At 49.0% G+C, this 11,382-nt stretch overlaps 1 protein-coding gene across 4 annotated transcripts; it reads right to left on the bottom strand.

Moving 5' to 3' along the window:
• Positions 1 to 1,206: 1,206 nt before the first annotated feature.
• On the bottom strand, positions 1,207 to 10,746 carry DACT1 (dishevelled binding antagonist of beta catenin 1). Of its 4 annotated transcripts, none has more exons than XM_068682428.1 (4): positions 10,215 to 10,746; positions 8,117 to 8,249; positions 6,417 to 6,479; positions 1,207 to 3,954 (listed from the first exon to the last, which is right to left on the bottom strand). In XM_068682428.1, exons 1-4 carry the CDS (start codon positions 10,578 to 10,580, stop codon positions 2,096 to 2,098), a joined length of 2,421 nt encoding a protein of 806 aa, XP_068538529.1. In that variant the 5' UTR covers positions 10,581 to 10,746; the 3' UTR covers positions 1,207 to 2,095. The 4 variants fall into 4 exon arrangements, with proteins under 4 accessions (XP_068538529.1, XP_068538528.1, XP_068538531.1 ...); XM_068682427.1 differs by having other exon boundaries at positions 6,324 to 6,479; positions 10,215 to 10,745; XM_068682430.1 differs by having other exon boundaries at positions 1,207 to 3,840; positions 10,215 to 10,745.
• Positions 10,747 to 11,382: the final 636 nt, after the last annotated feature.

Below are 11,382 nucleotides of genomic sequence, written 5' to 3'. Positions count from 1 at the left end.
AACTTATGACCACACTGCATGACCCCATACAGAAAGTGCCGTTCCTCTACTAAAAAAAAATAATAATAATAATATGAGAGACATCAGAGATAGTTAAGGATTTACTACACTCTGCAAATTAAAGGATGAAATCCACCACTTCGACAAAGTGTTACCACTGTCTCAGAAGCTGTTCCTAGAGACATTTAACTGTTGGTGGATCTCTCCCTCCCACATTTTCAATGCAAGGAAACCTGAGAAAGTACCATTCTGCTTTACAGGTGGGTGACAGCAGGAAAGACACAGAGGAACCACAAAGGAAGGCCTCTGCCCAGCCAGCCTTGCTATGGACCAGATGGGCTGCACACATATCCCTGAAATTCCTAACCATCACAGCATCCATGCTAGTCGTATGCCCACTGCTTCACAGATCCCAGAGCAGAAGATGAACCTGCAGAAAGCGGCCCATTCTCTGGCCCAGCTCCATCAGACATGCCTGCCATAAACCTCCAGCCATCCCACAGACAACCTACAAAGTTGTTGCTGCAAAGGGAAGGAGTGTTGTCTGCGGTTAGCTCCTTTCTCCTTTGCTGGCAGAGACTCACCTCCAGTCCTATGGGAAGAAAGAAACTGAGACAGAGTACAGTGGGTGACACAACTGTCACTTCTTTCTCATAACCTTGTCAGGTTTGTGCCACAGCCAGTTTCCATGCATAAAGAAGGCACCGGGGACACCGAGCCTACAGTCTCCTCTACCCAGCCCAGCACCTGAGCATGCAGCTTTTGGTGATTCGTTTACCGGCCACTTCAGAGGGACGCCCGTTGCATTACACAGATCCATTTGGTTACAGAAACCTACCATCTGCCCCTCAGTTGTACTAACCAAAGTCTGCAAGCACCCTGAAGCAAGGAGGATTAATATTACATTTCCATCTGCTCCGCAATGTGAGCTGCCCATAAGCAACAACCTGAAGACATCTCCGAGCTCCTCAATCCCATCCTGCCCTTAAAAAATGCAAGCTACTGCAAGAACAAGAGGAGCCATGACAATCCAGTTCCCTCAAAGCACAAATCACATACACAGCAACATTTTAAACTTGCTCCATTTCCTGCATGACGAATTCCAGGGAATGTTAACAGGCCACATTAAAGAGACACCGAGGTGGTGACAACGCCAATACAAAACCATTGACTGGCACTGCCCCAGCGTAACAAACTTTAAAAAAGTATTAAAACAGACTGTTTATTACAGCATATGATGTGTTATATTAATTTACACAATGATATATATATATAAAAACAGCCATTGATGATGTACAGTAAATTGGACATCAACGGGAATATTAAAACTACTGATACTCATGCACGTGACATGCATATGATTTTTTTTCAAAAGCAGTTTTACACAATATACTGAAGCTACTAAGCCTTGGTCAGCTGCTCCAACAGTTTATTCTGAACACCACCACAGTCCACACTGGGACTCCCAGGAAATCAGAGCAGAGTGCACTCCAGAGAAGGCAACTTGACCTTGGAGACAGATTTAACAGGAGCCCTTTCCTCATGGAAGAAGGTTGGGGGAGGACAGAGGCCAGCTTCAAGAAGAGAATCAACAAGAAAAAAAAAAAAAAAGGAAAAAAAATCAGGCTGGACTATCAGGAGGAACAAGTTCAAGATGTGGCAAGAGGAGCAGCAGAAAGGGAACAAGAAAAAACATGAAGACCACCCATACTCCCTCCCCCTCACCCCCTAAAACCTTATGACCTTAAGCTGTTGATATCCTGTATAAGACCCAGAACTGGAAAGAAAAAAATAGGCAAAGAAGATCCATTCCTGGAAACATTAGCCTTTTTTTCCAAAGCCTTCTGATACTATGCACTGGAGGCTGTTCACCACTGAAATGGCAGTGTTGTGTTTTGTTTTTTTTTAAACAAGTGTAATGTTTTTTTATTTCCACTTAAAAGGCACTAGTATCCACCCAAGTTCTGAAGACAAGTGACATAATTTACCTTAAGTTTTAAATATTTGTATAAAAAAAAAAAATCTGTGGAAATATGTACACAAAAGCACCTTGCTTCCGAAAGCAGAAACAGATACATTCCACCAAGTCCCTTCACTAGACGGTCGTCATGAGCTTCAGGGAGCCTGACCGAAAGCGCAGGATTTTCTTCTTGAGGTTGTGGGAGGCTTTGATTTTGACAAAGGCCTTTGCTGCATTTTCATGCAGCTCCGGAGCCGTGACCGTCTGGATGGGGAGCGTCTGGACAAACTGGGACCAAATGAGGCCCCCGCTTTCATCAGAGTCGCTGGTGGTGGTGCTCTCCCCGACGAACTCCACCTCGCTCAGGCTGGACTCGCTGTCTCCGAAGCAGTTCGTCGTGTAGTTGCTCTGCTCGTCCTCGCTCGTGTCCACCACGGTGGAGTGGAACAAAGACTCGCACTCCGCCGAGTACTCCGAGTCGCTGGCCACGTAGGCGTAGGGGCTGACATATGGCAGGGGGACTTGCGAGTAGACTCCTACGCCATCCCGCCGGTTCCTCCTCGCCCTCCGCAGGGCCTCCTCGTAGGAAATCTCCGCCGACGACTTCCACCGGCGGTAGTCGGCCCGCTTGTGTTTCGGTTTGGCCACCACCACCTCCCGGCCGTGTCCGTGGGATCTGATTACCGATTTATGGAGGCCGGCCGGCCGGCCCTGGAGGCCAGACTCCGGCTGCAAGCCACTGCTCCTCTTCCCCCTGGAGGAGGGCTTTTTCAGTTTCTTATTTGTATCCAATTCCTCAGGAAAGCGGCACTTCTTGCCGACTGGCTTGCCTTTCTCCCGCAATGTCTGCGCGCTGTTTTCCAGCCCGTTGGTGAGGTGCGGCCTGTGTTTCAGCGCCGAGCTTTTCAAAATCTTGACATTTCGGGTGCCTTTGTGAAGCTTAACACTTTGCTGCTGGGCCGGTATGTATTGGGCGTTCACCAGCAGCCCATCGTCGAGGCTCTGAGAAGAGGAGCCCTCGCTTTTGAAATCCAGCGTGGGCCTCTCCTCCACAGGAGGCGAGGAGGTGTGAGCCGCCTGCAAGCTGCTCTTCAGCAGAACCTTTTTGGGAGGCTGGCTGACCCTGGTCTCTGGCTGCAGCACCACCGGCTTCCCTGGGCTCTCTTTGGGAGATGCAGCAAAGATCTGGCCGCTTTCCTTGGGAACATCCCCCGTGGTAGCCACCGCGTGCCGGTTTAGCTCTGAAGGCGCTGGCTTGGCCCCACGTGGCAGATGCTTGCTCTGAGCTTCACTCGCTGCACCAGGTGGAAAAGCTGGTGGCAAAGGCACCTTTCTACTCTCCACCTGCTCACCAGCTGCCTCCCTCGGCCTCTGCTTGAGCGGGGAGGACACCACGGTGTCCAAAGCGGCCGTCCCACCGGGCGGCAAGCACGCTTGCTTCGTGCTCTTCAGGTTCACGACGTTGCTGTGCGAAACCGCCCCGGCAGCCTGCCTGACGCACATGCTGCCGTGTCGCAAGATCCCTTTGGTGGGATCAGCGTTGAGACTTGTCCTTGGTTTGTTAGTCCTTACAGAGTGAGTCTTTCTCTGCACCAGGCTTAAGATGTAGCCGTCTATCCTCTTGCTGGCGGATGGGCACGACGCAGGCCAGGAGCCCGGCGGGAGAAAGGCATCGGCTGCTTTTCCTGAGTCTATTTCAGATCCAGCACAAACGTCGGTAATATCACAGCCGAGTCTCTCCTCTTCTCGTTGTGGGTTCTCAGTCACAGGGAGAAGAAACATGGGACTCTGCACAGCGACCGCATGGAGAGGGCTGGGGTACCGGTAGACGTCACTCCCGTTTTTAGACACCAGATCGCACTGGTACTTTGGGTGGACATCTGCAACGACATCGAGGGAATTTGAGTGCGGTGTGGACAAAGAGCGACAGACAGAGCCTGCGGTCTGGTCCTCATGCTGGCCTTCCTTATTATAATCCATCCAGCCTATGAGATCTGAAAGGCATTTTAGAAGAGTTTAGAGAGCCTGCCAGTGACAGTCCTGCTGTTTTTCACACGCTGTCAGGGGCTCCGGTCTCATCTACACAAGTGGTGTAATGTTTTCACTACGGCAGTGCTGTTCAAACAGGAGAAATCTCTCTATCAGGGATGCTGCTCAACCGCTATACAAGCAGCACTGTTCTTCTATGGGTCTCTTCCCACCTGCAGCTAGGGAGGGTTTGCGTCAACATGACTAAATTGTTGAAAAAATAAAAATCTCAGCCCTGATGAGAGTATTTACATTGATTTCAAACTTGTGCCTAGATTACTGAGAGCTTCCTGTTTAATATCCAAGCCACCCAGAAGCCTGTAATGGTCTCTCATGGTTGTGTGTTACACTGTCACCTGTATAACTCACTGTGGGCCTCAGATGGATAACTCTGAATTTACTTTGCCCAAAGGGAAACAAAAAACATAGACAAGAGACCAACAAATTGCTTCTAGCTTACTGACAAATTTCACTTCCAGATTTTTCCAAGTATGTCTTGGGTCAAAAAAGAAAATCCAGACTTAATTTTATTGTTGTTATTATTATAATTATAACTACTATTAGCATGATAACTATTTATAATTGTAATAATGTAAATAATAATAGGTGTGCATTTTGAACAAGAAGAGGTGAAAGAATGGGAAACAGGCTCATCTTTCCACACAAGTACAAGGATTGCAGGTCAATACAGCCAATAACCTAGCCTTGGCTCTGCAAAGAGAGTTGTGGAAGAGAAATCCAGTGCGTTTCAAGATGCATGAGTCAGATTTAATGGCTAAGGCACTTAGGAGACAAGCAACCTTACAAGCAAGGCTTCAATCCAAGCACCTAAGATTATTATTTTCTTAAGGTTTAGTTCATTTTGTCTTCCTGGGTAGGGGGACAACCTGAATGATCCTTGGAGATCACTGTCAGTTTTGTTTTCTACCCTTGGGCTAGAAACTTCAGCCAGGGTTCTCAAATTTGAATGCTCAGTGCTTGCCACTTATCTAAGGCTTATTTCAAAAGAGGTCTCACATACTTTGATGAAATTAGCTGATAGAGATGATGTTCCTGTGTGGGCAGGAGAGGGAGAACAGGGAAGGTAAGAACAGGCACTTCCTCCAGATCACCTCACAGTTTTCCCACATTTCCTAAATTCTATGTCAGAGGCAGGAAATGTTGCCAAAAAAGACTTCTTTGAAACGTGCCAGTTTGAGAAATTTCATCCCTAAAAGTGAGACGGTATGATTAATGAGAGTTTTAGATTTCATGTTGTACACAGAAGAAAAAAAAAAAAACAGCAAAGCAATCTGCTGGAAAGCCTTATGCATGTTTTTCTTTTTATGTATGGCTGCTGAAAATCCCATATACCTTTCAACAGGGAACATTAAATTACCTCAAGCTGCTCAAAGGATAACTTAGAGGAGTTCTCAGCATCTCAGAAAGAATGTATCCCAGGCTGAATTTTCTCACTTCTGAGTCAGAAGAACTTGAATTATTTTGTCCTCGATTCACAAAAATTCACTATAAGTTAACCTTAAAGAGCAGAATGGAAATTAGAAATACTATGGTTACGAGCATCCTCCACAACCCAGAATGGACTTAAGGCTTTTGAATGAGTACGGCTGCAACTTCAACCAGTAATGCTCAATCACAGAAGTCCTACTGAAGCAGGACAGAGTAGGACAGAGGAGGCCTTCCTATTTTACCATCACATAAATTAAGGATTGCAACTTCAGCCTGCCGTCAAAGGAAACTCAGCAGCTCTCTGCCAGGGACAAAATACGTTTTCCCTGTTCATGATGTCTATTTGCCTGTAATACCTAAACGAAGAACACACCTCAGCATGGTCACTTGGGTGTTAAGGACCTTCAGAACTGACAAAATGACTGCTACAAACAGACCAACTTGCGCCCTGCAGCTAGCTCCTTACTCTGTCACTTTTAATATGGACAAGTGTGGCTATATTGTATGGCTGTGGAGGTACTTCTAATTACTGCTATTTAGTAAAAATGCTTTTCTAAAAGAAATCATGAGAAAATAGCCGACTAATGTGTTTATGTGCGTATGTACCACTGCCCTCTACTGGGTAGAGCAGCTGTCATATTTTCATGTGTGGGTTTTTTTTTTCATATGTTTAGGGCAACAGATTCACATGTGAGGCTGGAGTGGTGGAAGGCAAACGGTCCTGCCTCATGACACATGTACATGATAGGCACTGGAATCTTTTCAGAGCACAGCACATCAAATGAAAAGAAGAAGGGTTAATCCAACCCAGATACTCCTGAGGCAGTATTTCCAAAGCCAAAGCCACCTCCTGGAGTATGATGTATTCGACCTGCTTTTACTATACCTGCAGATTTAGGGCGTCCATCTGAGATATTCAGTGTTGCCTCCAAAGGGCTGCAAAAGCAAGTGCTAGAATGGCAACTGGATAAACACTCACTGAAGACAGAGTTAGACGAATTCGAGAGCGATCCAGAAGCTCCATCACTCAGCTCATAAAACCCTATAAAAATAAGAGTTTGGATTTATATTAGTTATGTCTACACAAAGTTACCATTTGTGTCCCTAGAAAGGCAGTCATGCTCGTGTTTATGTTGGCTTACTCTATTGCAATTAGTTATGGGATTTCATTCAGTCATCCAAAAAAGCAGTGCACAATTTAGTAATATCCTTACTGCTACGAAGAATTCAGTTTAATAGTAAGGCACTTAAAAGTAAAAGAGCACAACTTTATTCAGCATATGATATTTTAAACTTTATTTTTTTTAACCTTTATAGGAGCTGGGGTTTTAACCTTTACAGGGGCTCATGGATTTTAGCTAGAAGGCTCCAGGCTGTGTTTGCCAGCCCACTCATTTAATAGCATATTGCAACACAGACTCCCCGGCTATCACCTGACTACAGAATTTTTACCAAGTGTTGGGCCCAATGCAATCCATTATTTTCAAAAAGTTCTGGACATAGATATAATATTTAGGATGACATGAAAGAAGAATAGTAAAAAATGTGCAGGCACAGAAAATTGTATTTCTTGGTAAACAGGGTCTACCCAAGAAAAATACAACACACTATAATCAAGATTTAAATTGTACATTTAGGAAAAATGAATGCAGATCATGTCTACAAAACGAGGATGCATCCTGGAAAACAATTCTCTTGAAAAGGACTTAGTCAGCATGGAAAAGCAGCTCAATCAAGCTTAATGATATGGGAAAAAAAAAAAAAAAAGCAAAAAAGAAAAAAGCTAATGAGATTGCTGGATGTACAAAGGGACTAATGAATAGCAGTTGGGAAATGACTTCACCAGTCTATATGGCACTGGTAAAGAAAGACATTGGAACGGTGTGCCTAGTCCTCAAATCCAGCATGCTTAAAACAAAGCTAAAAAATTGGAAATGGGCCATAAAGCTATTTAAGAGCTTGGAAAAATGCCTTGAAACAAATGACTTAATGAACTTGACCTGTTTAGCTCATCAAAAAAAGCTGGGAATTAAAATGTATAGCACCTCCAAGAGGAGAAAAAGCTGAGCATTAGAAAAGACCTTAGTCTATGGGAGAAAAGCATTTTAAAATAAGTCAGTATGGGAGCAAGTCAAGTTCAAATTAGAAATAAGCAATGGTTTTAACAGTGCAAGTGATTGGTTGGTGGGTTTTCCACTTTTTATTGCCATCAAAAGTCTAGATGCTGCTAAGGAAGGTTCCCCATAGTTAAATACCATTTATTGGCTTCAACACAATTAGAATGGAATGAAATTCAATACATCAGGGATCAGATATTAAGATTCGCTGTTCCATCTGGCTGCAAGATTAACTTTGACATCTTTTTCCTGCTGTCGCTGCTTGCTTTTACCATTTTTCCTGCAAACTCCTTCCTAATACACAGGAGGACTGGAACATTTTGTGGGTGGCCTTGAGAAAAAAACGTGACCCAAACACTAAAAATCTAATTAAGCTTGAAACATCCCTCTGAATATGTTGTCTACAAACAGCAACCTCTCTAGTAGTAGGTGAACTTTCCTAGTTGGCACTAATTATCAGAGTGTGAATGTGCTATAGACATTTTCTGTTGTAGTACTGAAAATTACAGGCTGCTTAATTCTAGGTACTCAGAGGCTCCGTCCTGCTGCACATTGGCCTTACCTGAACTTGGACGACTGTCTGTCTCAAGGTGTTCATCTGTCGTTTTTTCCACGTCCAGACGGAGGTCACTTATTTGCTTATCTAGCTCTTGCAACTGATTTAATAGGCCGGCATCCCTCCTCCTCAAGCAGTTCTGGAAAACAAGACGACAAACGTCAGCTCCTTCAGTGGGACAGACACAAAGGGGTTCCACAGACTATCAGCCTTCTCCCTCTGAGCATCATGTCAACGCTCTTTAAAAAATAAAAAATTACAAACCGGACAAAGTCCCGAAATTCTAGATACATGCTCTGGATAAACACTTAACCGAAGAATTATGCAGGCACTTCATTCCAGCCTTTTCCAGCCAGCTCCACATAAGGAGCGTGCCCCACAATACACTGTGTTGGCAAAGCGCTCTTTTGCGAGAACGCAGCTGTAACAACAAAGCTGTTTTGTATGATATGGTAAAACCAGACCTGCACATATGAAATGGGTTACTTCAGGGAAAATACAGCTTTGCCAGTGTAATAGGGGACGTTCACCACCGCAGTGATGCTAGTCAGAGATCACATCTGTTCACACAATGGGACGAGCGGCTCTGCCAACAAGTGTCTGTAGTGTGGGAACCGCCTCGTTCTGCTGCACGGTATAAGCCCATATTCCACCACAGAGGCAGCAAGATTCCCAGAGCTGGGATCACCGCCCTTTTATTAGTTTTGCAGTGCAGCAGGAAGGAAGAGAAATTCTTCCTCTTCTCCCATTATAATTGTACAAAATTGCTGCGAGATGAATTCTAAGGCTATTTATGAAGGTAATTTGATGGCATAAAATAAGCAATAAGAAATGATTTTGTAAGGCACTCATTAACCCACGGTCAATGCAATCAGTTTCCCTGTGTGTATTATAATGTTGCTTATCCATCATCTGTTCTGCTTCATACTCTTTAATTGTTCTGGCTTTGGGGAAAGTAGGGGAAGCAGGGGGAAGGTTTATCTCTTTTTTTTTTTTTCTTTTTCCGAGTGCATCATTTGATCTGTGCCCAGCGGTGCTCCAATACACCCCTCACAAAGAGTTTTGATGCTCATAACTGGGCTCGCTCTGAACCCATTAAATCAAGGACAACCTTTCCCTGGGGAGGGCCAGTCCTCGGGCAAAGGGAAAGCAAACGCCAACAGCACGAACGAGGCCGTTTGAAGCCGCGCTGGCTTTGATCGCCATCCCTGGAGAACCGAAGGGGTGACCCAAGTCTTCTCCCACCTTTCTGGCGAAGGCTGGAAGCCGGGCTGGGGTTCGAGAGGTGCCTGAGGGCGCCACCTACTGCCCCCGCTGTCCCCCCAGCCCAGCCAGCACCCTGCCTGCAACGTCAAGTGCACAAATGGAAGCGCTGCCACAAAGCCCCTCTTCGGGTGGCGGTGCCCTGGTACTTGGCTACGGCTCTTGCCGAGCAGCGAGATCATCATTTTGGCTTTTAAGAGAGGGAAATCAGTCTATATGAGGTGCACCAAAAGGCTAGGATGAAAAAAAAAAAAAAAAAAAGGCGGGGAGGGGGAGCAAATAATAAATCACGCCGTCCAACTTCTCCCCCGGTGAAAGCAAATGCTGAGCCGCGCACAAAGGCGGCCAGGCGCAGCTGTGGGCTATTTTCACTGCAAACCGATCTGCCGCTTCGTGCCGCCTGCCTCTGTCTCCCTTTCCCTCACGAGTCCCCTTCCCCCAAAAGCAGCCCCTTATCGCGCGGGGCCCGAGCCCGAGCCCGCCGCAGCTCCCGGCGCCTCCTTTGGGGCTCGCCGAGCCAGGAGCTCGCTTCCCACTTCCATTCAAGGCAAGGGGAGCGCATCTCTTGCCTTGAATGGCAGTCAGGGCCGGGCAGCCACCACCAAAACGCCGCCGGGGCTGCGGGAGGCGGCGGCGGCGACCCCCGTCGGGGCTCTCCCTTCCAGCCGGTCCCCGAGAGCCACCCCCGGGCTCCCCCCGGGATGCGGGCAGGGAGCCGCGGGGAGCACGGAGCATCACCGGGACCCGCAGCCCCGACGGGACGGGGTGTCGGGCTGCGGTGCCGGGGTGCCCCCACCCGCCCTGCCGCCACCCCAAGCACCCCGAGGTCCCGGGGGCTCACCAGCTGCCGCCGCAGGAGGAGGATGTTCTCCTCCAGGAATTTCTCCTCCAGGCTCCGCGGCGGCGGCCCCTCGCCCGCCTGCTGCTCCCCTCGGCCCCCCTGCGCCCCCGGGGGTCGCCGCAGCAGGAGGCTCTTCACCAGCAGCTCCTGCCTCTGCCTCAGGTAGTCCAGCTCGCCCAGCCCGGCTAACGTGGCTTCCAGCCTCTCCCGGGTGCGCTGCCGCTCCGCCTCCGCTTCGCCCTTCTCCCTCCAGCGAGCATCGGCTCCCCCCGACGGCCCCGTTCCCGGCACCGGCCCCGATCCCGGTGCCGATGCCGGTGCCGGTCCGGATCCCACCGAGGCTGCGGCCCCGGGGCTGGCCTTCATCGCCGCCTTGGGGGGGGGGCTCCGCCGCTGCCTCCGGGCCCTGCCCTCGGGGGGCCGCCGAGCTCCGCGCTGCCGGGGCCGCCGCTGCCTCCGGGGCCGCCGGTGCCGGTGGCGAATGGGCCGCGGGGAGCCCGGCTGCTGCCGCCGCCCCGCGCCCGCCCACCGCCGCTCCGCCCTCCTCCTCCTCCTCCTCCTTCTTCTCTTCGTCCTCCTCCTCCTCCTCTTCCTCAGCTCCGCCTCCCTGCGGGGCCGCCGGGGGTCGGTGGTGGGCGCCGCCGTGCCCCGGTGGAAGGAGACGGAGGGGGTTTGGGGATGGGTGAGGGCTCCGAAAAGCCCCTCGGCGGCACGTCGGGGTGCTGGGCAGCTGGAAAATGGAAAGAAATGGGGAGAGAGCAGCCCAGGGCGGTGGGGAGAGCAGGGGGAAGGTGGGGAGCGCAGGGGAGATGGCCTCAAGTTGTGCCAGGGGAGGTTGAGGTGGGAAATGAGGAGACATTTCTGCTCAGAGAGCAGGCAGGCGTTGGGACGGGTTGCCCAGGGAGGTGGGGGAGTCCCCGTCCCTGGGGGTGTTCAAGGGAAGGTTGGGCCTGGTGCTTGGGGACAGGGTTTAGGGGTGACATTGGTGGTAGGGGGATGGACCAGGTGATCCTGGAGGGCTTTTCCAACCTTAGTGGTTCTAGGATTTTTATCATTCTTGTGCCAGGTGGCAGCGTGGGCACTGGGATCAAAGCACCGGCAAGGTGTTGCTGCAAAGCCCGTTGGAGTGGACTGGCCGAAAAAGCCATAATGAAGTGAACTTCATACA

This window comes from Anas acuta, chromosome 5 (assembly GCF_963932015.1).
Source record: "Anas acuta chromosome 5, bAnaAcu1.1, whole genome shotgun sequence".
NCBI lineage: Eukaryota > Metazoa > Chordata > Aves > Anseriformes > Anatidae > Anas > Anas acuta.
The sequence above is the reverse complement of the archived record's forward strand: the minus strand, read 5'-3'. Positions and strand labels throughout refer to the sequence as shown.

What these genes read in the sequence shown, in the direction of transcription:
- DACT1 (XM_068682427.1), bottom strand. Translation starts at nt 10,580, where the DNA reads ATGAAGGCCAGCCCCGGGGCCGCAGCCTCGGTGGGATCCGGACCGGCA. An exon ending in TCCTCCTGCGGCGGCAGCTG is followed by an intron (nt 8,250 to 10,214) that starts GTGAGCCCCCGG and finishes CTTGTTTTCCAG; the next exon opens with AACTGCTTGAGGAGGAGGGA. An exon ending in TGGACGCCCTAAATCTGCAG is followed by an intron (nt 3,955 to 6,323) that starts GTATAGTAAAAG and finishes AATGCCTTTCAG; the next exon opens with ATCTCATAGGCTGGATGGAT.